This window comes from Telmatherina bonti (assembly GCF_933228915.1).
Source record: "Telmatherina bonti genome assembly, chromosome: 9".
Classification (NCBI taxonomy): Eukaryota; Metazoa; Chordata; class Actinopteri; order Atheriniformes; family Telmatherinidae; genus Telmatherina; species Telmatherina bonti.
In genome coordinates, this window is record NC_136627.1 from 38,445,488 (window position 1) to 38,468,832 (window position 23,345).

Consider the following 23,345-nt stretch of genomic DNA (forward strand, 5'->3'; position numbering starts at 1 on the left):
GTGTCAGAAACGGTGGGCAGCAATTTTCATACCTCTGGTCCCCATGTCTCCTTTCACTCCTTTCAGTCCGTCCAGTCCATGAAGTCCCAGTGGTCCCGGAGGACCTAATCCATGAAAATCATTCAAAAACAGAATTAGGAACACAAGTCTTTCACATTGGAGTACCTCAGGGCTCCGTGTTAGCTCCACTACTCTTCAGTTTTTACTTCAGGCGCCTGTCTTTAGTACAGCTGAGTTGTCAAATAAAAGCCAAAGCTGGCACAGTAGCTGCGTTTCCATTGCCCTAACAACGGCACAGAACCTACATATTACAATAAAAGCTGGTAACGTGTGTATTCGAAAAACTTCTCCAATATTGCTAAACAGTTTTTCCGCTCGTATGAGATGGTTTTTCAGACGTTTTGATACAGCAGCATATTGCAAAACTGTCATAAAACACCTCCCCATTTACATGTAACTGGACATGGTGTAGGTGGTCGCAGGACCAGTTCCTTTCAAGTAAAGATGGAACAGTACGTTGGACGTTTTACAAATAATTGTAAAATGTGAATTTCTAATTGATGATCTTTTCACAAAAATCTCTTATTCATGTTATCCCCGTACAAACGAACTTTGCTTGTATCACCTGCTGCTTTCTTCAGCTGCAGCTGTGGCAGTGAAGCTAAGAGATGAAGGGTGTCGTACCTCTATCCTCAAAGTGGAGTCTCACGGGACGATTTGACCAGAATTACGGCGTATTGCTAAACAGTGTTGAATGGAAAAACCTGTGATTTGTTAAATCTAGAAATATCACTCCTATTTAGCTGAAAACTGTAATGAAAAACTACTGCAAACTGAAAACAGATGCAATAATTTCCACATTTAATCAATTCATATTTATTTTCAATTGAAGACAAACAAAATTTTATCATTTGATGGAAAATATGAGCTGACTGTGAATCTGATGCAGCAAGACCGTCATGGTTTCCGTGACCCTATTCACCGTCACCGTCTCCACCCCGCTCACAATAAGCAGCTCTACATAACCCAACCTGCTTCACCTGGTCGTCTTTGCTTGCAAGCAGGATGGTCTCTGGTTCTTCGCCAGGTTGCAAACCTGCCTTTCAGCTAGCGGCTTTCCAGCCACACTTGTCTGACCTAGTTTGGACCTGACCCCTATCTCTGCTTCTGGACCCTCTGGATATCATGAGTTTTGATATGTGAACGTTTTCTGACTAAGATTGTGGATTTGGACTGCCAACCTGGTTCTGACTCTGGACCAGATCTTTGACTGTACTACTCTGGAAATGGATAACGTGTTTGTTGAGCCTGGATCATGATGTCTACATTTTCCCTACTGTGATAGTAAGTTCTTACCTTGGAGTCCAGGGCAGCCCTGTGGTCCTGGAGGCCCATCAGCTCCTGCCCTACCGGGAAGACCTGGGTCACCTGGTTGACCTCTTGGACCTACAGGACCGATCACACCTGTTGGAAACACAATGGATCGGAATGAGTTGCAGACAATAAATGACATCCTACCTCATTAACGCTGATGGTGCTGGTTAATTTGGGCACATGTACCTCTTTCACCAGGGTTTCCATTGAAACCTTGATGTCCTTTACATCCTTTCTGTCCTGGAGCTCCAGGAAAGCCTTGTCGTCCAGGTTCTCCCTTCGACCCATCAAAACCTAAGACATAAAAACAAATGATGCATAGGCCTACATAAGTGTCAAAGCTTTTAAACATCCGGAGTTTCTTCCAATTGCTCAACCGGAACCAGACTGTTACCAGTGGATCCTGTGAGTCCAGGATGCCCTTTGTCTCCAGGTGGACCTGGACAAGTAAGAGACTCTCCTTTGTCCCCTGGAACACAAAGACATGCAGAGTAGATACTATATCAAACCAGCATGTTGTCATGAATTTCCTGGTGGCCTTGTACCTTGAGGTCCTGGACATCCTGGTTGACCAGGTTCTCCAAGGTTCCCTGGACATCCTGGTTCACCCTGCACTCACAAACAAGGACAAATATTTTTTTCTGATTGTGATCCACATTCTGAAAACAGAATCTGATTTCATCTTACAGGGTCTCCGGTCTGTCCAGGAAAACCACGGTATCCTGGATGCCCTGAAAGTCCAGGCCTTCCTGGAGGTCCTTGTTTGCCTTGTGGGCCTCGGGGCCCCTGAAGTCCCTTAATGCCCCGAGGTCCATCAGACCCTGGATTCCCAGGCCTACCCGTATCACCATGCATCCCTTTATCTCCTGTGGAGAAACATGTTTCTGAGGTTAAAAGGGTGAAAGTGTAGATTGAACGGATGAAGAATCCCACAGACATCACACGAGAGAATGTTTTCATAGGAAAAGTGTGAACTTATTCTCAGGAATCCTCAGAGTTGAGGAGTTTTATTCGACACTGGAATTTTTGACGACTTTACGAGGTTTTTGCAGGTTTTGCTGACAACTTTTCGTAAACAAGAAAAAGTGGAATATTTTTTTAACTGTGAAGAAAGTGAAGAACTTCCTTCTCCTGATGTTACTGAAGGAAAAATGGAAATTCCCACAGCTTTTGAATGCAGCTAAGATGCTAAAAAGCAATGAGTTCATGAGCAGAACAGCCTGTGGTCTTCATGGTAACATCACAACCACTCTGACCTCGTTGTCCGGGTAATCCGCTTTCTCCAGCAGGTCCTACTATTCCTCTTTGGCCTTTGATGGGGAGATAGTTGGTTAATCCTGGATGCCCCTGGGCCCCTTTAAGGCCTGCAGGGGACAAATCAGAAGTGGGTCAGCCTCAGATATCCGTCTGTAGATTGTAAGATGGCTGTGTTACCATGGTTACTGTTACCTTTCTGACCCTTGGGCCCTTCATATCCCTGAGCTCCATCTTGTCCGCTGAGGCCCCTCAATCCGGTTCTGCCAGGGGCTCCAATATGCCCCATCTGTCCTTGGAACCCTGGAAGTCCGGGGCGGCCCTTGACCCCAGCCAGACCTGAAAGCAGCATTTTGGTGAAACTGTGTTTTCAGGGAACGTTTTCCATGTTTGAAGCAGCAGCTCACCTTTCTGACCGGTGGGACCTGGTTGTCCTGGGTCTCCCTTGAGTCCAGGAGGGCCCTGAAGCCCAGGGTCCCCAGAAAAACCTGCAGGTCCTTGTATGCCCTTAGGACCTGGAAAGCCATTACCCGGAGGACCTCTGACCCCAGTTTCACCTCTATCACCTAAAAAGCCTGAAAGGAACTCGATGAAATCAGAGAATTCTAATGAACGAGAAAAGGAATAGAATCACACCAAGAAAATGGAAATTAAAGAAAAGTTTATTTACCTTGTGGCCCATTTGGTCCCTCAGGGCCCATCAGGCCCATTTCACCAGGTTTTCCTGCATCACATTGCTCAGGTGCCAGTCCTTGGAGACCGGTTACACCTGGGGCCCCATCTTCTCCCCTCTGGCCCTTTTTTCCAAGGACGCCTGGCAGACCGAAAGTTCCTGCAGAGAAAATGAAATCTACTTCAACCCGTCCTGATGTTCCCTCGTTTCTTCCAACGTTTACCTGAAGTTTCATTCGTCTCCTTCAACGTGAGGTTTCTTTATGTGTCTAACAAGCTCAAGAATTCTGTTCCTGTCCTGCTGTAATAAGGCAGATTTCCGCTCTGAGCGAAGGACTAGTCCATGGATTTGTACCTTCCAGACTGGACTACCATAAACCAGATCATGCCTCTGTCCCAGAAATGTACTGATCCAATGATAGTGTCATGGTTGTTAGCGAGTTCATCTGCCAGAGGGCAGTGTAGAGTCATTCTATTCTATTCTATTGTCATTGACAGACACTTTTATCCAAAGCGACGTACATCTGAGATTGAGAACAACACAAGCAGGACATCAAACAGTAGGAACATCACAGATCAGTGCTGGTCAGAGTCCAGTTGGGTGCAGGTGTTGCCAGGTAGAGCTGGAGGCAGATCTATACTGTTCCCTCCCTGCAACAGTCTCTTTGTGAAAACACAGAAACAATGAATCCAACAATATTTGCTGCAGAGAACTAGACCAGGTTCTCCATCTGGTCTGACAAACAGTTCAGCTAAAAGCAGAACTGAACAGCTGAGTCTGCAGCATAAAGCAGATCAGGACTCTGCAGAGCGGACAGAGTTCGGCAGGTCATTCCACCATCCTGGAACAACAGAGGAAAAGAGTCTGGCTGGTGATTCAGTCCCAAGTAGTCATGGTAACGCTAGGCGTCTTCCACTGGTGGAGCGTAACTGTGGAGAGGGAGTGCAGCTCTGGATGAAGGAGTGAAGGTAGACGGGAGACGTTTGACTTATTGTTGTGGAAACCAGAAGCAGAACTTTGAATTTGATGCTCTGCAACTGGAAACCAGTAAAGTGTGATTAGCAGCGGAGTGACATGAACTCGTTTGGGCTGGTTGTAGACCAGACGTGCTGCTGGTTCTGGATCATCTGCAGAGGTTTAACCAGCATGCAGGCAGACCTGCCAGTAGGGAACTGCAGTAATCCATGTGTGAAAGACCAGAACCTGAACCAGAAGCTGAGTCGTGTGTTCTGTCAGGTCCCCAATGCCACTACGGAGGAGAAAACTGCATCGTCGCTGTGGTACACACAGCGGATGGCTGCTGAAACTCAAGAGACTTCTAGTACACTGTTCTGTAGAATTGCTGTCTACATCTGGAGTTTTTATGTAGCTTCTTTCCTTCCCAGCACACACTAAGGCCCATCGATGCCTGGCTGGTCCTGTTGTTGGCCTGGATGGGTCATGTCACCTCCGCTCTCCCCGTTACTCTCACCTCTGGCGGCGCAGGGTAAATGCAGGGAACTTGTGGTCTCTCTGTTGGGCCTGCAGGACCGTCAAGCCATTGGTGCTTCCTGCTGATGTCCAGTTCGGCATGGTCAACGCCAGGTCTCTAATGAACTGGACTTGAACACTGTGACAAAGACCTGGGGAACTGCTGGTGAGTCTAGCATCTTCTCTGAACGTTTGCCACCTGATGGTGAACGGCGACTGTGTACAGGAAATGCAAGTAGCGTGCTTTCTTTTCTTTCTCCAGCTCTGAACTTCATGTCTTTGAGCTGGTTCCTCTTGTCATATATCTGCCTCCTAAACACCACTAGGACTTTTTACTGATCTTTTGACTGACATCATGTCTAAATATGATTGAGTCCTTATTATTGTGGATTTTAATCTACATGTATGTTGACATGAGGAAGGCCACCAGGACTTCTTCAGCCTTGTTGACACTTTTAGCTTGTGTGTGGACCCACACATGACCAGGGTCGCACACTGGACCTGGTTTTAGCCTCTTGTTTGACTGTATCTCATCTGTGATGCAGTCTTCTCTGATCATTCACCGGTGAGTTTCAACATCATAAACCTCCTGCTCCCTCATCATTCCTCACAGATTACGTCTTTCCTGTGAGTTGGGATACAAATGAACTCCGGTCTTGGCTCCACTCCACCTGCCGAACAATTTTGGATGCTGTGGCTCCTCTAAAACCGAGGCTCCCTAAAACAAAATCTGAGTTGTGGTTGGATGAAACCACTCATGCTGTCAGATGAAAAAAAGCAGAATGAAAATGGAAGAGAGACAAACTCCAGGTATCGTTCCAGGTTTTAAAGGAAATGAGAAAATCAGAAAACTGTGAGAAATACGAGGAAATATCTGCATGACCCATCAGTCTCTGCTCCCCGTTCTTCTGCTTTTTACCAGTTTGAACCAGTTTGTGAGATTGTTGGGCATCTAAAGCCCTCATGTTTCCCCTACAGATTCTCTCCCAACACCACCACTCAGTTTATTTCCTCTTCAGGACCATCAGTTCTTGCTGCTGTTAACAGCAGCCTGTCCTCAGGTCTGGTTTCTAAACATGCCGTAGTCCAACCATTGCTGGAAAAAACCAGCCTGGAACCTGCTGTTCTGTGTCATTTTTGCCCAATTTCCAAACTTCATTTCATTTCAGAAGTCTAAGAGATGATTGTTTATACACGGATTAGAGTTTTTTTTTTTGTTTGTTTTTTTTAGAAATAATTCATGTTTTTGAGGTTCTTCAGCCTGGTTTTAAGTCTCTTCATAGCACAGAGTCGGCTCTGCTGAGGGCTTTTTTAAAAATATTTGTATTTCATGCGAGGCATACTTTAAGACATCTTACAACAATCATATATATATATTTGTCAACAAGAAGAGGAAGAACAACTAAAGTACAAAATAAAAAGAAAAAAACTCATATTTCTGTCTCTTTTTCTTAGGAGTGTAAGCTGAGCATGAGATGAGTTTCCCGCTCATTAATGCCTTGATTGTGTTCCATATTATGGTTGTGTGGGAGTATAGGAGATTGACACAAGATACCTCCCTTGATTATTTGGTTATTTATTTTATCTTGTTCTCGCAGACTTTGAACAGTGTGTAATTGCTCCGTTTGGCCACAAGAGGGAGTGTCTCATGTAATGAGAACTCAGCGCGCCACAGTCTTCAGTGCTTCTGAAAATGGTGGATCGTCATGCCTACTGTCCCCTCATTTCTGTTTGTAACAGCCGACCATAATAAAACCTGCAAACACCACACACTGACTCATCAGTTGGCTCAACTGTGTTATTTTCTTCCAGGCCCCCTTTCATTTCTTTGTCTATCTCTTTGATCTGAGTTTTATCATTCATTATACTTTTATTCATCCTTCAAACAGTATTTCTTACCCCTTTTCTTAACGAAGATTCAAACCTCTAAGACTATGATCTGAGACATCTGAGGTCCTTTTGCTGCAGTCGATCACCCTGTCATGTTTATCTGGAAGGAGTCAATCCGGCAGTGGATCTGATGTGCAAACCAGAAATGTGTGAAATCTTTTTCCATCCTGTCTTTCCACACATCATCATCCTATTCAGAAGTCTTGATCTTTGCTGTTTATTTACTTTTAAGCTTGTTGTATCTAATGAATGATTTAATATTGTATTACAGTCACCTGAGTATCTAACAATTCCTTTGTTTTCTGGAATTATTGTGTCAACCAGGAAGCCGAGGAATTTGGCGTCACTCTCGGGAGAACACAAACATTTGCTAATGTTACAACATGTTGTCGTTTTTACCTTCAGCTATGACAAACCTGCCTTCTTTTTACTTTGACTGCTTTATGAATTCAAAGTTTACAGACTCAGCTAAAAGAATGATGACTTTCCTTCTGCAGTTATTCACACAGGAGCTAAAATAGCTGCTGGAGAACCCAAACTTTCCCATTTTTTATGTATGCTTGTTCAGATAGGTGGTTTCCTGTAAACATGCTATTTGGCCCTTTTCTTTCTTGATCCTTGCAAAAGCTTCACTCTTCCTTACTGGATTAGCTGATCCATTTACAGGATGCTACTTTGATGTTACGCAAAACTATCAAGACCTTTCCTGGACAGAACTTTGTAAGCAGCTTCTCTCAACTTAAAATAAACACAAAGGTTTGGAACAAAGGAACAAGAACAAGAAAGAACTTCCATCAGTAGGGGGAGCTCTTGTCTCTCTACAGTGACCCCGTTGGAAGGTCGAGGTGGGGGGGGGGGATGGCCCAAATGGTTGCTGAGTTTAACTACATTCTATGAGACCAGTGGGACATTATAAACAGATCAATACTCCCAGACATATAGGCTGATTATTCATCACTAAATGGTCGAGAACCCCCGTCCGTCTGAGTGGTAATGTTTTAGACTCCTCTTAAACTCCTGAAGCTTCCTCCGCGCTCTGTAGGCTGCCAAAGACGCCTTGGCTTCTTCATGTTCCTGGCTCCATCGATCAGCGTCCGGAGACGTGTCTCTGTGTTGCTCCGCCTGCGAGGTGGTGACCGCAGTGCATGCAGTTTCTGCAGTTTGCAGCTCCTGCAGCGCCTGACTTGTTTGACCAAAGTGCAGCGTAAACACAATCTCAGTCCGCATGAATACACCCCCTTACAACCGGACCGAGTCCCCAACCGGACCAAGTCCCCAACCGCACTGAGACCCCAACCGCACTGAGACCCCAACCGCACCGAGTCCCCAACCGGACCAAGTCCCCAACCGCACTGAGACCCCAACCGCACCGAGTCCCCAACCGGACCAAGTCCCCAACCGCACTGAGACCCCAACCGCACCGAGTCCCCAACTGGACCGAGACCCCAACCGCACCGAGTCCCCAACCGGACCGAGACCCCAACCGCACCGAGTCCCCAACCGCACTGAGACCCCAACCGGACCGAGTCCCCAACCGGACCAAGTCCCCAACCGAGTCCGAGGGGCCTTTTCTGTGGTGGGACCAGGCTTCATCACTGTTCAGTTTTTTTTTAATCCCTTCTTAAGCCCCCCCCCCCATTTGCCATTTTAGATGAACAGGCCATGAACAGCTGCCGTGTGTTGGGAGCATTGTGGATCTGGTTCTGATAAAAGTCTATGTTGGCAGCCGTCAGGCTGGATGCGAAGACTGAGAGGTTCTGCTGGGACTCTGACAAGTCAGGGACTTCTTTTCTTTCTGCTGGCCTGAGACCTGCTCTGTGACGTCTTAGAACCTCAAGGTTCCGTTCTCAGAAAGACTGTAGACGCCATAGACGCGGTGGTCTGAGAGGTCATTAAAACATTGCAGGTGGCTCCTTTCGCTGGTTGCATCTCAGGTAAACTGCTCAACACTGCCTGATGGTTTCAGGTGGCGTCACAGTCTCCTCATGGTTTGGTTTTTATGAGCCCGGTCATAAAACGGGACTGGTGTGGGCCATTTGACGGATTTGTTTCATTTGGATTAGAATTGGACTAAAATGAAGTGGAATGAATCGGGCTGTACGCTGTCATGACTTGGTTGTGAAGCAACACTGTTGAAATAAAGCTGGATTGAATCGTTCCGTTGCTCTGCAGGTGACTGAAAACTCATCCGGTCTTTCTGTAAAACCTCCATGTGAACTGGAGCTTTGGCCTCAACATTGCTTCCAGCAGAAACTAACAATCAGCCTCGTGTGCAGACAACCAACAACAACTCACCTGGTTCTCCTTCCTGACCGGGTGCACCAGGCACTCCTTTAGGTCCTGGAGACCCCAGACGTCCTGGCAAACCAACCGCTCCTGGAGGCCCTGGCTCAGAATCCCCAGCTGGTCCTTGGAGTCCAGGAGGGCCTGGGGGCCCTGGAGAGCCTGGTACACAGAACACATTGTAAAATGGGCTCAGGTGAACCTCCCCAACGGTTTTTCTAGTCTTTCAAGTTGCTTTGGGAAATTTGTTGAACTTATTGATTCTCTGATGGAGTGTGGACCACAACCCGTTCTTGCCAATTTCCCGAGCTAAAACCTCCGCTGAACACTCATTTACTGACGTTTTGTGCTAAATTTTATGAATGAAAATGATTTATGATGATTTTACCTGGTTCTCCAACAAAGCTGAAGCCCTCGGGCCCTTCATCTCCCGTATCTCCAATCAAACCTTGAGGTCCTGCAGGAAGAGAGCGGTATGTAAAATCCAGAACATCTATGGGGTACCCAGTTTTTTTCTCAGACTGCTGAACCTCTGGTGATCTGAGAGACACTACCTGGTCTTCCCGGTTTTCCTGGAAATCCATGCTGCCCTTTGTCTCCTTTAAGACCCTCCAACCCTGTGATGCCTCGGTAACCTCGAGGACCTGGGGCACCTGGAGAACCTGAAGATGCAGACAGGTGAGGAGGAGGTGAGACAGGCGAACAGGAAGTCGGACAGTTGAACAGACAGATGGGATTACCTGGATTCCCAGAGTCTCCTTTCTCCCCGGGAGCTCCGGGACTTTGAGGTACACATGGCAGAGGGTCGCCTGTAGCAGGAGTCAAACAGGACACAAGAGATCAGACTTCGCGAACCCCCAGAAAAACGGTCCAGTACCAAATCTAAATAATACGGATCGGTACCTTTAAGACCCCTCGGCCCCGGAAAACCAGAAATTCCAGGAACTCCTGGCTCCCCAGGGTCCCCACGCTGTCCTATGGCTCCAATCACACCCGGTCCCAGAGGGCCAGAAGGTCCCAATAATCCCTTTGGTCCGGACAATCCCGGGAAGCCTCTGTCTCCTGGAGGACTCGGTAAACTTTCACCCTGAGAAAAACAGATTGAGAGATGGGAGAACGGTGCCTCCTGTAGGCTGGAAAAGTTCCTACAATCACAACGTCTGACTGGGAGTTCCTGAAGCGTTCCGACCAGACAGGCGGAAGAGGAAGGCGGGGGATGGGATGGACCATGATCATGGACGGGAAAGGTGGACGGGTAGGCGGGTTGGGGGTGAGAATGTATCGGACTGAGAATGAAGATGATTGGATGAGGAATGAGGACGTACAGGATCAGGATGAGGACACATGGCAACAGGAACAAGGATGGATGAGATTGGGATTAGTGCATGGGGGTAGATGGGATTGGGGATGAGGATGCTGGAGGGAAAGCTGGTCCTGGACGGTTTGGAAACAGAGGCTAGACTATGTAGGTTTGCCCAGAACAGGTGCTGGAATCCGCTGTCTTTCCCTCTGTCTTCCAGCAAGCTCGGGTCACCCCGCCGCTGAAGAAACCCACACTCAACCCAGTCCAGGTTGGAAACTACCGGCTGGTCCCACTGGTGCCACTCATGTTCACACTACTGGAGTGGGTCGTCTTCAGTCTCCCAGTTCCTCCATGATAGAAACCAGTTAGATCCACATCAGTCTGGAACTGGTCTCCTGTCTGCTACTGGTTCCCTACCACCAGATCCACTGGTCAGTCCTGGTCCTACTGGACCAGATCCACTGGTCAGTCCTGGTGCTGGTCCTGCTGGACCAGATCCACTGGTCAGTCCTGGTCCTGGTCCTGCTGGACCAGATCCACTGGTCAGTCCTGGTGCTGGTCCTGCTGGACCAGATCCACTGGTCAGTCCTGGTCCTGGTCCTGCTGGACCAGATCCACTGGTCAGTCCTGGTGCTGGTCCTGCTGGACCAGATCCACTGGTCAGTCCTGGTCCTGCTGGACCAGATCCACTGGTCAGTCCTGGTGCTGGTCCTGCTGGACCAGATCCACCGGTCAGTCCTGGTCCTGGTCCTGCTGGACCAGATCCACTGGTCAGTCCTGGTGCTGGTCCTGCTGGACCAGATCCACCGGTCAGTCCTGGTCCTGGTCCTGCTGGACCAGATCCACTGGTCAGTCCTGGTGCTGGTCCTGCTGGACCAGATCCACTGGTCAGTCCTGGTCCTGCTGGACCAGATCCACTGGTCAGTCCTGGTGCTGGTCCTGCTGGACCAGATCCACCGGTCAGTCCTGGTCCTGCTGGACCAGATCCACTGGTCAGTCCTGGTGCTGGTCCTGCTGGACCAGATCCACCGGTCAGTCCTGGTCCTGGTCCTGCTGGACCAGATCCACTGGTCAGTCCTGGTGCTGGTCCTGCTGGACCAGATCCACTGGTCAGTCCTGGTCCTGGTCCTGCTGGACCAGATCCACCGGTCAGTCCTGGTCCTGGTCCTGCTGGACCAGATCCACTGGTCAGTCCTGGTGCTGGTCCTGCTGGACCAGATCCACCGGTCAGTCCTGGTCCTGGTCCTGCTGGACCAGATCCACTGGTCAGTCCTGGTGCTGGTCCTGCTGGACCAGATCCATTGGTCAACCTGGATCTGTCCTCTCCTGGTCCACCTCCTACCTCTCAGGAAGATCCTTCAGAGTATTCTGGTGAGGAGAAGTGTCCAGATCACATGAAAACAGGGGAGCCTCAGGGATCAGTTCTCGGCCCTCTTCTCTTTCCACCATACACCTCCTCACTCGGTGCAGTTAGAAGCTCTCATGGCTTCTCCTACCACTGCTATGCAGATGACACTCAGGTTTCCTCTCCCTCCCACCAGACGATACAACGTTTCACTGAGAATATCAGCTTGCCTTGCTGATATCTCTGCATGGATGGAGGAGATGGATGAAGAATAGAATAGAATAGAATAGAATAGAATAGAATAGAATAGAATAGAATGCTGAAGCTGGACAGGAGAAATGGAGGAACATCAGAAAACAGGAGGTGAAGATGGATGAATAAAGTTTTACAATCGCTGAACGTCATCGGGAACTCTCAGAACCAACTCGGTTCTGCTTGTTCTGCTCAGGATGTAACTGACCTGTGGACCCTGGTTTCCAAGGGCCCCTGGAGACCCACCAAATCCATTTCTCCCTGAGAAACCCTGTGGGCCTACAAGACCCGGCTGGCCCCGGGTTCCCTTCTGTCCTGGAGACAGAAGTCAGAATCAGAACCATCATTGGACCCAGTTGTTCACCAGTCTGACACAAACTGGATCAGAAAAAACTGGTTCAGAAAAATGTTCACTGTATATTGTTACAGCTGCCACCACTTTCCTTTAATAAATCCTCTCTCACAGCATGGACAACCTCCACTAGCATCACCTGGCTCAGATTGGCACCTCCTCATCACACCCCATTCATCTGTATTGCTGATTGGCTGCCTTCAGAACCAATCAAGACTCAACACATCTCCACTCCAGTATAAAGGACCTGCAACTTATTCATTCCGCGGCAGCTGTGGTTCTGGATACAGCTTGCCCTCGCAGACTGGTTGCTGTTTTGTGTGAAAATATTAAGCCTTGTTGTGCATCTTGCTGTTGGCTTTTTGTGTAGTTTTGGTTGGTTTTGTTATCTGGGTAGCTGGTGGTGCTTGTTCGTGTTTTGTGCTCTTTGAATGCATTCTTGTTTTTTTGTGTGTATAGTTTTGGGCTTAGCCTTGTGTTTTTCTGTCATGATTGTTTTGGATGGTTAACTGACAGTAGTTTGTGCTTTTTGTTTTGGGTTTGCTTTGATTGTACTTAAGCTGCACCACCTGCCCCTCCCTCTCGGGTGAATATTGTTTTTCCTTTTTGTGTGGGACAATAAAATTCCCTAAAACTCCAATTAAATCTGGCACGCTTTAATTTATGTTGCGACCGTCACCCATAGCGAGCCGGGACGTAACAATATCATCAGAAGATTCCGAGAATTAGGAGGAATCTCTGTATGCATGGGAAAAGGCTGGACGCTGGTGATCTTCTGCATTAAAAGCAGGCATGGAGCCATATGTGAAGAGGATCCAGAAACACGCCGTCTTCTCTGGACCAAAGCTCATTTAAAATGTTCTGAGTGGAAACCTGGATGAAGATGTGGAATAGTTTGTGGACAGCATGGACGGCGTGTCCTGCAGACTACAGATCCATCCAGACAACATCTTGCAGATTTCAGCAACAGCACGGTAAACAGGAGAGTCCGGCTGCTGAACTGGCTGAATCAGCCCATATTTTCCACCAAATCACAAAATCTTTCAGTTTCAACACCTGATGTGTTGTTTATCTCCTACTGGGGATAAAATACCACAATGAGATTAAGATATTTGTAGCCTGTTACATACCATCCCAACTTTTGGGGAGTGGAGGTTGTTGACTTTGAACTCACCTTTAAAATCCACCACGGTAAAGTCTCCTTTCCGACCTTTCAGGCCGCTGACACCTTGAAATCCAACCAGACCCTGAAAACATGCGACACCCTCAGTCCTGATTCACCGAGTCCAACTCTGACTTTGTAACCTTTGGACTCACCTCTTCACCGCCCTCCCCTCTATCTCCAGGTGAGCCCCTCTCTCCTCTTTGGCCAGGGGCCCCTGGGTCTCCTGGGTCCCCCTGAGCCCCCCTTTCACCCATAGCACCAGAAAGGCCTCGCAGGTCAAGTGGAGAGCCACAAGAACAGTTGCCACTGTTCCCTGAAACAGGAGTTAATGTTAGCATAAAGAAGCTAACGAGCCGTTTAGGAACTTTAGAGGATCAGAGTACAAAAATTAAAGCCATAGTCAATCATAAATACAGAAATAAATTATTTAAACGTGTTTTAAGCATCGCTTTAGAAAGTTTTTAATCTCCTATCACTGACCTTTGATCCCTCTGTACCCTGTGGACCCTGGGGGCCCCTGTCCTCCAGGGTTTCCAGGGAGTCCCGGGTCCCCAGGACCACAATACGTTCCTATGAGAAAAAACTAGACGTCAGCAGGTGTGTCTGAATCACAGGTTTGACACCTCAGCTACAGAAACACTGTAATTACCTGGAATACCCGGCTCTCCCTTTGGCCCTCTGACTCCAGGTATTCCAGGTTTTCCAGGTTTTCCAGGTGTCAGTCCCTCTGTGAACATCTGACCTGGACCTCCTTTGTCTCCTTTGACACCCAGCGCTCCAGTCCGACCAACAGCACCTGGTGGTCCTGAAGAAAAACAATGCATCATACCGCCTTAAATTTCAGTCAATACCACTTCAAATCTGACCATAATACCACCTTAAATATGAGTAAAACTTACTTTTAGGATACCGCCTTAAATCTGACCACATCACCCCCCACATCCACACACCACCTTAAATCAGCTTTATATCAACTAAAAAGGGATTATGTCACTTGTACCGCCTTAAATCTGACCCGACACCCACATACCATAGGGGGCGGCAGTAGCTCAGCAGGAAGAGCAGTCCAACTGGGAAGTTGGGAGATCGATTCTAGGCTTCCCCTGACTAGCCGAAGTGTCCTCAGGCAGGACACTAAAAACCCCAAATTGCCTCCTGATGTGCCTTTCGAGTGTGTAAGTTTCTGTGTATGTAAGTCAAATCACAATAGAAAAGACTAAATAGAATAGAATACCATATCTGATAGGCTTCCTCCCCCACCATCTGAGCCAACTCACCACCAGGTAGTGATCAGTTGAAGCTCCGCCCCCCTCTTCACCTGAGTGTCCAAGGCATGTGGCCGCAGGTCTGATGATACGACTACAAAATCGATCATCGAACTGCGGCCCAGGGAGTCCTGATGCCAGGTTTACATATGGACACTCTTAGGTTGGAACATGGTGTTCGTTATGGACAATCCATGACGAGCACAGAAGTCCAATAACAAAACACCATTTTGGTTCAGAGGGGGGGGACCATGCCTCGTGAGCATTGAAGTCCCCCAGCAGAACAATGGAGTCCCCAGAAAGAGCACCCTCCAGCACTCCCTCCAAGGACTCCAGAAAGGGTGGGTACTCTGAAGCCGACCCCTACGGCTCCTCCCGCAGATGGTGAGCCTACGGGAGGGCAACTTTTCGTCAACAGGAAAAAGTGGAATATTTTTTAAACTGTCCAACAAGTCGAACAACAAAGGTCATGCCTCCAAATCACTTCCCTCCAGGTCTCACTGTTATTGCCTACGTGAGCACTGAAGTCCCCCAGCAGAACAAGAGAGTCCCCAGAGGGAGCACCTTACAACACTCCTTCCAAGGACTCCAGAAAGGGTGGGTACTCTGAACTGCTGTTCGGTGCATAAGCACTGCTACCAATCAGAACCATCTGGATGGCTTTGGGGTGATTCTGGTCCACCATCTGGCAGCTTAGGAGGGGGAAGCAGTGCTCCATCAACACTGTGTACAGTGGAGGTGGGGAGCTGCTGACCTCAACTCGGGACATTGTCGGTCGGTGGAAGGAATACTTCGAAGACCTCCTCAATCCTACCAACACGTCTTCCGATGAGGAAGCAGAACTGGGGGACTCAGGGGTGGACTCTCATATCTCTGGGGTTGAAGTCACTGAGGTGGTCAAAAAGCTCCTTGGTGGCAAGGCCCCGGGGGTGGATGAGATCCGCCCGGAGTTCCTTAAGGCTCTGGATGCTGTGGGGCTGTCCTGGCTGACACGCCTCTGCAGCATCGCGTGGTCATCGGGGACAGTACCGCTGGATTGGCAGACTGGGGGGGTGGTCCCCCTTTTTAAGAAGGGGGACCGGAGGGTGTGTTCCAATTACAGGGGACTCACACTCCTCAGCCTCCCTGGTAAGGTCTATTCAGGGGTCCTGGAGAGGAGGGTCCGCCGGATAGTCGAATCTCGGATTGAGGAGGAGCAGTGTGGTTTTTGTCCTGGTCGCGGAACAGTGGACCAGCTCTATACCCTCTGGGGGCTGTGCTTTGTGCTTTGTTGACCTGGAGAGGGCATTCATCCGTGTACCACGGGGACTCCTCTGAGGGGTACTGCAGGAGTATGGGGTACCGGACCCCCTTGTACGAGCTGTACGGTCCCTATACAACAGGTGTCAGAGCTTGGTCCACATTTCTGGCAGTATGCCGGATTTGTTTCCAGGATTTCACTTTGTTTGATTGCCCTCTCCGGGTCGGGAGTCAGGTCCTGCCTCAAGTGGAGGAGTTTAAATATCTCGGGGTCTTGTTCACGAGTGAGGGAAGGATGAAAGAAGGAGATCTCGTATACAGGCGGCTGAAATGAGTTTCCTCTGCAGGGTGGCCGGGCTCTCCCTTAGAGATAGGGTGAGGAGCTCGGTCATCCGGGAGGAGATCAGAGTAGAGCCGCTGCTCCTCCACATCGAGAGGAACCAGTTGAGGTGGCTCGGGCATCTGGTCAGGATGCCTCCTGGACCTCCCTGGTGAGGTGTTCCAGGCACGTCCCTCTGGGAGGAGACCCCGGGGAAGACCCAGGACACGCTGGAGGGATTACATCTCTCGGCTGGCCTGGGAACGCCTCGGGATCCCCCCACAGAGTTGGCAGATGTGGCTGGGGAGAGGGAAGTCTGGGCTTCCCTACTTAGGTTGCTGCCCCCGCGACCCGACCCCACATAAGCAGTAAGATGGATGGATGGAGAATAGAATACCACCCTAAATTTGGTGAATTCTATTGGAAACAAGCTGCCACATTAAATGCTGCCTTGCTCAAGGGCTGCAGGCCCTGACCTTGTGTTGATCTCCCTGGGAATCCTTGTGTGCCATTTATCCCCATCAGACCCATGTCTCCAGGAGGACCTCGCTCTCCAGGGATGCCGGGGTCCCCGACCTCACCTGGAATAGCAGAAACAGTGATGACATCCAAACATAAATGTGACATCAATCGATCATCAATTAACCGATTGATCTGTGGTTTAATCTGTACCCGTGTAAACGATTTCAGAGCTCCGAGGAAGCCCTTTTGGGCCCTGATCTCCGGTCATGCCCTGGGAAAAGAGAGGATTATGTCTCATCAAACACAAAGTCCCTCATTTCCTAAAGAAGGTTCTGGAAAACCCTCCAGAATCTGGATCAGGATCAACGTCAGAGAACTTACCTGAAGACCTTCTCGTCCAATCAGACCTGGGAGGCCCGCACTTCCTTGTATTCCCTGAAAAACCAAAATCACTCATCAGTTCAGATGAGGACCAAATCAAAACCCCCAAAGAGCGGCAGATAAAAACGTATTAAAATGGGAAGTTTCACTCACTTTGTCCCCTTTCTCTCCGGGTGGACCAGGGGAACCCGATTCACCCTGAAACAAAAGACAACCAGACTGAAGCCCCATCAGTGATCCAGCTTCTGAACTAAGGCAGGAGTCTTACCCTGAGTCCAGGAAAACCCACAATCCCCTTCTCTCCTTTGATCCCAGGAAGACCATCGGGGCCCTAGAACCACATATATTCTTCCTCATTAATGCAGATCAATAAATATCCATGAGATGACTGCTGCTGACAGGTTTAATCAGAATACCTACCGACTGTCCCTGAATGCCACAGACTCCTTTAATCCCTGGAAGACCCTGAAAAACCAGCAGAATGTCCCATCAGAACCAGAACCAAAAGAACCCATCATAGGCCCCTGATAAGTCCACAACAGAACCTAATGTTTGAGCTCCAGTAAGAACCAAAACCGTAAGAAGTAAGTAGAACCTCTGTAGAACCGACCAATCAGACCAAGTCTCACCAACCTTTTCTCCTTTGATGTACAGATCCTCTGGAGGGTCCACATACTCAAAGGGTCCTGGAGGTCCTTGGTTTCCCTGCTCTCCCTGTGGATCACACAGAACGGTAGTGGTTCAGAGATGATCAGAGTTCTGTGGCTTCAATCCTGTAGCTCCCTGGTCTGGACTGGACCCCATTAAAAAACCTGGTTCGTCTCGAATCTTACTGGATCCTCCAGTCAGGATGAGGTCTAGACCCTGACTGGACCACCCTTAGACCTGGTCCTCCTCCAGTCAGGATGAGGTCTGGACCCTGACTGGACCACCCTTAGACCTGGTCCTCCTCCAGCCCGTCTGGTTCCTGCAGTCAGGATGAGGTCTGGACCCTGACTGGACCACCCTTAGACCTGGTCCTCCTCCAGCCTGTCTGGTTCCAGCAGTCAGGATGAGGTCTGGACCCTGACGGACCACCCTTAGACCTGATCCTCCTCCAGCCCGTCTGGTTCCAGCAGTCAGGATGATGTCTGGACCCTGACTGGACCACCCTGAGACCTGGTCCTCCTCCAGCCCGTCTGGTTCCAGCAGTCAGGATGATGTCTGGACTCTGACTGGACCACCCTTAGACCTGGTCCTCCTCCAGCCCGTCTGGTTCCTGCAGTCAGGATGATGTCTGGACCCTGACTGGACTACCCTGAGACCTGGTCCTCCTCCAGCCCGTCTGGTTCCTGCAGTCTGGATGAGGTCTGGACCCTGACTGGACTACCCTGAGACCTGGTCCTCCTCCAGCCCGTCTGGTTCCTGCAGTCAGGATGAGGTCTGGACCCTGACTGGACCACACTTAGACCTGGTCCTCCTCCAGCCCGTCTGGTTCCTCCAGTCAGGATGATGTCTGGACCCTGACTGGACCACCCTGAGACCTGGTCCTCCTCCAGCCCGTCTGGTTCCTGCAGTCAGGAAGAGGTCTGGACCCTGACTGGACCACACTTAGACCTGTTCCTCCTCCAGCCTGTCTGGTTCCTGCAGTCAGGATGAGGTCTGGACCCTGACTGGACCAAACTTAGACCTGGTCCTCCTCCAGCCCGTCTGGTTCCTGCAGTCAGGATGAGGTCTGGACCCTGACTGGACCACACTTAGACCTGGTCCTCCTCCAGCCCGTCTGGTTCCTCCAGTCAGGATGAGGTCTGAACTCTGACTGGACCACCCTGAGACCTGGTCCTCCTCCAGCCTGTCTGGTTCCTGCAGTCAGGATGAGGTCTGGACCCTGACTGGACCACCCTGAGACCTGGTCCTCCTCCAGCCTGTCTGGTTCCTGCAGTCAGGATGAGGTCTGGACCCTGACTGGACCACCCTGAGACCTGGTCCTCCTCCAGCCCGTCTGGTTCCTGCAGTCAGGAAGAGGTCTGGACCCTGACTGGACCACCCTGAGACCTGGTCCTCCTCCAGCCTGTCTGGTTCCTGCAGTCAGGATGAGGTCTGGACCCTGACTGGACCACACTTAGACCTGGTCCTCCTCCAGCCTGTCTGGTTCCTGCAGTCAGGATGAGGTCTGGACCCTGACTGGACCACCCTGAGACCTGGTCCTCCTCTAGCCCGTCTGGTTCCAGCAGTCAGGATGATGTCTGGACCCTGACTGGACCACCCTGAGACCTGGTCCTCCTCTAGCCCGTCTGGTTCCAGCAGTCAGGATGATGTCTGGACCCTGACTGGACCACCCTGAGACCTGGTCCTCCTCCAGCCCGTCTGGTTCCAGCAGTCAGGATGATGTCTGGACCCTGACTGGACCACACTGAGACCTGGTCCTCCTCCAGCCCGTCTGGTTCCTGCAGTCAGGATGATGTCTGGACCCTGACTGGACCACCCTGAGACCTGGTCCTCCTCTAGCCCGTCTGGTTCCAGCAGTCAGGATGATGTCTGGACCCTGACTGGACCACACTGAGACCTGGTCCTCCTCTAGCCCGTCTGGTTCCAGCAGTCAGGATGATGTCTGGACCCTGACTGGACCACCCTGAGACCTGGTCCTCCTCTAGCCCGTCTGGTTCCAGCAGTCAGGATGATGTCTGGACCCTGACTGGACCACCCTGAGACCTGGTCCTCCTCCAGCCCGTCTGGTTCCAGCAGTCAGGATGATGTCTGGACCCTGACTGGACCACCCTGAGACCTGGTCCTCCTCCAGCCCGTCTGGTTCCAGCAGTCAGGATGATGTCTGGACCCTGACTGGACCACCCTGAGACCTGGTCCTCCTCCAGCCCGTCTGGTTCCTGCAGTCAGGATGAGGTCTGGACCCTGACTGGACCACACTTAGACCTGGTCCTCCTCCAGCCTGTCTGGTTCCTGCAGTCAGGATGAGGTCTGGACCCTGACTGGACTACCCTGAGACCTGGTCCTCCTCCAGCCCGTCTGGTTCCAGCAGTCAGGATGATGTCTGGACCCTGACTGGACCACCCTGAGACCTGGTCCTCCTCCAGCCCGTCTGGTTCCAGCAGTCAGGATGATGTCTGGACCCTGACTGGACCACCCTGAGACCTGGTCCTCCTCTAGCCCGTCTGGTTCCAGCAGTCAGGATGATGTCTGGACCCTGACTGGACCACCCTGAGACCTGGTCCTCCTCTAGCCCGTCTGGTTCCAGCAGTCAGGATGATGTCTGGACCCTGACTGGACTACCCTGAGACCTGGTCCTCCTCCAGCCCGTCTGGTTCCAGCAGTCAGGATGATGTCTGGACCCTGACTGGACCACCCTGAGACCTGGTCCTCCTCTAGCCCGTCTGGTTCCAGCAGTCAGGATGAGGTCTGGACCCTGACTGGACCACCCTGAGACCTGGTCCTCCTCCAGCCCGTCTGGTTCCTGCAGTCAGGATGAGGTCTGGACCCTGACTGGACCACACTTAGACCTGGTCCTCCTCCAGCCCGTCTGGTTCCTGCAGTCAGGATGATGTCTGGACCCTGACTGGACCACCCTGAGACCTGGTCCTCCTCCAGCCCGTCTGGTTCCAGCAGTCAGGATGATGTCTGGACCCTGACTGGACCACCCTGAGACCTGGTCCTCCTCTAGCCCGTCTGGTTCCAGCAGTCAGGATGAGGTCTGGACCCTGACTGGACCACCCTGAGACCTGGTCCTCCTCTAGCCCGTCTGGTTCCTGCAGTCAGGATGAGGTCTGGACCCTGACTGGACCACACTTAGACCTGGTCCTCCTCCAGCCCGTCTGGTTCCTGCAGTCAGGATGATGTCTGGACCCTGACTGGACCACCCTGAGACCTGGTCCTCCTCCAGCCCGTCTGGTTCCAGCAGTCAGGATGATGTCTGGACCCTGACTGGACCACCCTGAGACCTGGTCCTCCTCCAGCCCGTCTGGTTCCAGCAGTCAGGATGATGTCTGGACCCTGACTGGACCACCCTGAGACCTGGTCCTCCTCCAGCCCGTCTGGTTCCAGCAGTCAGGATGATGTCTGGACCCTGACTGGACCACCCTGAGACCTGGTCCTCCTCCAGCCCGTCTGGTTCCTGCAGTCAGGATGAGGTCTGGACCCTGACTGGACCACACTTAGACCTGGTCCTCCTCCAGCCTGTCTGGTTCCTGCAGTCAGGATGAGGTCTGGACCCTGACTGGACTACCCTGAGACCTGGTCCTCCTCCAGCCCGTCTGGTTCCAGCAGTCAGGATGATGTCTGGACCCTGACTGGACCACCCTGAGACCTGGTCCTCCTCCAGCCCGTCTGGTTCCAGCAGTCAGGATGATGTCTGGACCCTGACTGGACCACCCTGAGACCTGGTCCTCCTCTAGCCCGTCTGGTTCCAGCAGTCAGGATGATGTCTGGACCCTGACTGGACCACCCTGAGACCTGGTCCTCCTCTAGCCCGTCTGGTTCCAGCAGTCAGGATGAGGTCTGGACCCTGACTGGACCACCCTGAGACCTGGTCCTCCTCCAGCCCGTCTGGTTCCAGCAGTCAGGATGAGGTCTGGACCCTGACTGGACCACCCTGAGACCTGGTCCTCCTCTAGCCCGTCTGGTTCCTGCAGTCAGGATGAGGTCTGGACCCTGACTGGACCACACTTAGACCTGGTCCTCCTCCAGCCTGTCTGGTTCCTGCAGTCAGGATGAGGTCTGGACCCTGACTGGACCACCCTGAGACCTGGTCCTCCTCCAGCCCGTCTGGTTCCAGCAGTCAGGATGATGTCTGGACCCTGACTGGACCACCCTGAGACCTGGTCCTCCTCTAGCCCGTCTGGTTCCAGCAGTCAGGATGAGGTCTGGACCCTGACTGGACCACCCTGAGACCTGGTCCTCCTCCAGCCTGTCTGGTTCCTGCAGTCAGGATGAGGTCTGGACCCTGACTGGACCACCCTGAGACCTGGTCCTCCTCCAGCCCGTCTGGTTCCAGCAGTCAGGATGATGTCTGGACCCTGACTGGACCACCCTGAGACCTGGTCCTCCTCCAGCCCGTCTGGTTCCAGCAGTCAGGATGATGTCTGGACCCTGACTGGACCACCCTGAGACCTGGTCCTCCTCTAGCCCGTCTGGTTCCAGCAGTCAGGATGAGGTCTGGACCCTGACTGGACCACCCTGAGACCTGGTCCTCCTCCAGCCCGTCTGGTTTAGTATTAGTAAGGAAGCAAGCTGATGGTGTGCTCGTACCTCTTCTCCTTTCTGGCCGGGTAAAGACCGCCCTCTTTCTCCCTGAAACACAGACACAACCACCAGCTGTGAGATTTCACACCACTGCTAACAACACTGATTCCTAATCAAGAAATCAGCTGATAGATTTCTGGTTCTCTGTGAAGTAACACTGATTTGGTTAGTTGTTTGAAGGCAGTTGATATGAAATCCAGGATACTACAGCTTCGCTTACCGGTGGGCCTCTGAAACCAGGGGAACCAGGGATGCCCTGCAGAGAAGCAGAAAAACATTCAGCACTGGATCTGATGGGATCTGAACTCCCTGAGGAACGACTGAAAGGTGTTTCTGCTTTATTAGGACTCACATTTCTCCCATCTGGTCCTTGAGGACCAAGAGCTCCATGTTTACCTGGAGGACCCTGTTCCCCCTGCAGCCGTGGAGACAGACATCTGAAGGTGAACCTCTACGACCTCTCCATGCTACAAGACATTGTTTTATGTACATGGTCGTGTGTGTGTTTCTGTTGCATCAGTGCAGGTATATTTATGTCCATATGTGTCGATATAACCATGTTTATGTTACAATGATACATTTCTGGTCATGTAGATTGGATAGGGAAGGGGGGGTTTATATGTAAAGCACTGTGAGTTGCATGTTATGTGTGATAACGTTTGATTTGATTTGTTTAACAGACACCAGCTCTGTGGTGTCATTGGTTCAGGTCCTGGTCTTCAGGACCAATCTTGTCTTGACCCAGACTCAAAGGGAGGTTTCATTTCCAGAGGAAAGAAAACATGGATCTGCATCAGGACCTGGCGGTCTGGGTGGATCAGGTCCTGGTGGTCTGGGTGGATCAGGTCCTGGCGGTCTGGGTGGATCAGGTCCTGGCGGTCTGGGTGGATCAGGACCTGGCGGTCTGGGTGGATCAGGACCTGGCGGTCTGGGTGGATCAGGTCCTGGCGGTCTGGGTGGATCAGGTCCTGGCGGTCTGGGTGGATCAGGACCTGGCGGTCTGGGTGGATCAGGACCTGGCGGTCTGGGTGGATCAGGACCTGGCGGTCTGGGTGGATCAGGTCCTGGCGGTCTGGGTGGATCAGG

At 51.1% G+C, this 23,345-nt stretch overlaps 1 protein-coding gene across 1 annotated transcript in view; it reads right to left on the minus strand.

Moving 5' to 3' along the window:
• LOC306760294 (uncharacterized protein) overlaps positions 1 to 23,345 on the minus strand; it is a gene marked incomplete at both ends in the record, with an annotated part of 71,205 nt that overhangs the window by 16,532 nt on the left and 31,328 nt on the right. Inside the window, 30 exons of the mRNA XM_079246094.1 lie at positions 33 to 104; positions 1,357 to 1,464; positions 1,512 to 1,668; positions 1,769 to 1,843; positions 1,920 to 1,983; positions 2,062 to 2,240; positions 2,671 to 2,738; positions 2,824 to 2,967; positions 3,036 to 3,233; positions 3,299 to 3,460; positions 8,957 to 9,106; positions 9,333 to 9,401; positions 9,499 to 9,606; positions 9,685 to 9,753; positions 9,848 to 10,031; positions 12,053 to 12,159; positions 13,371 to 13,443; positions 13,514 to 13,674; positions 13,842 to 13,931; positions 14,011 to 14,166; positions 15,859 to 15,997; positions 16,635 to 16,765; positions 16,857 to 16,917; positions 17,028 to 17,081; positions 17,181 to 17,225; positions 17,296 to 17,358; positions 17,661 to 17,741; positions 22,266 to 22,307; positions 22,480 to 22,515; positions 22,612 to 22,674. Of these exons, the coding sequence (XP_079102220.1) occupies positions 33 to 104; positions 1,357 to 1,464; positions 1,512 to 1,668; positions 1,769 to 1,843; positions 1,920 to 1,983; positions 2,062 to 2,240; positions 2,671 to 2,738; positions 2,824 to 2,967; positions 3,036 to 3,233; positions 3,299 to 3,460; positions 8,957 to 9,106; positions 9,333 to 9,401; positions 9,499 to 9,606; positions 9,685 to 9,753; positions 9,848 to 10,031; positions 12,053 to 12,159; positions 13,371 to 13,443; positions 13,514 to 13,674; positions 13,842 to 13,931; positions 14,011 to 14,166; positions 15,859 to 15,997; positions 16,635 to 16,765; positions 16,857 to 16,917; positions 17,028 to 17,081; positions 17,181 to 17,225; positions 17,296 to 17,358; positions 17,661 to 17,741; positions 22,266 to 22,307; positions 22,480 to 22,515; positions 22,612 to 22,674 (3,109 nt within the window). The remainder of the gene's footprint in view (positions 1 to 32; positions 105 to 1,356; positions 1,465 to 1,511; positions 1,669 to 1,768; positions 1,844 to 1,919; positions 1,984 to 2,061; positions 2,241 to 2,670; positions 2,739 to 2,823; positions 2,968 to 3,035; positions 3,234 to 3,298; positions 3,461 to 8,956; positions 9,107 to 9,332; positions 9,402 to 9,498; positions 9,607 to 9,684; positions 9,754 to 9,847; positions 10,032 to 12,052; positions 12,160 to 13,370; positions 13,444 to 13,513; positions 13,675 to 13,841; positions 13,932 to 14,010; positions 14,167 to 15,858; positions 15,998 to 16,634; positions 16,766 to 16,856; positions 16,918 to 17,027; positions 17,082 to 17,180; positions 17,226 to 17,295; positions 17,359 to 17,660; positions 17,742 to 22,265; positions 22,308 to 22,479; positions 22,516 to 22,611; positions 22,675 to 23,345) is intronic.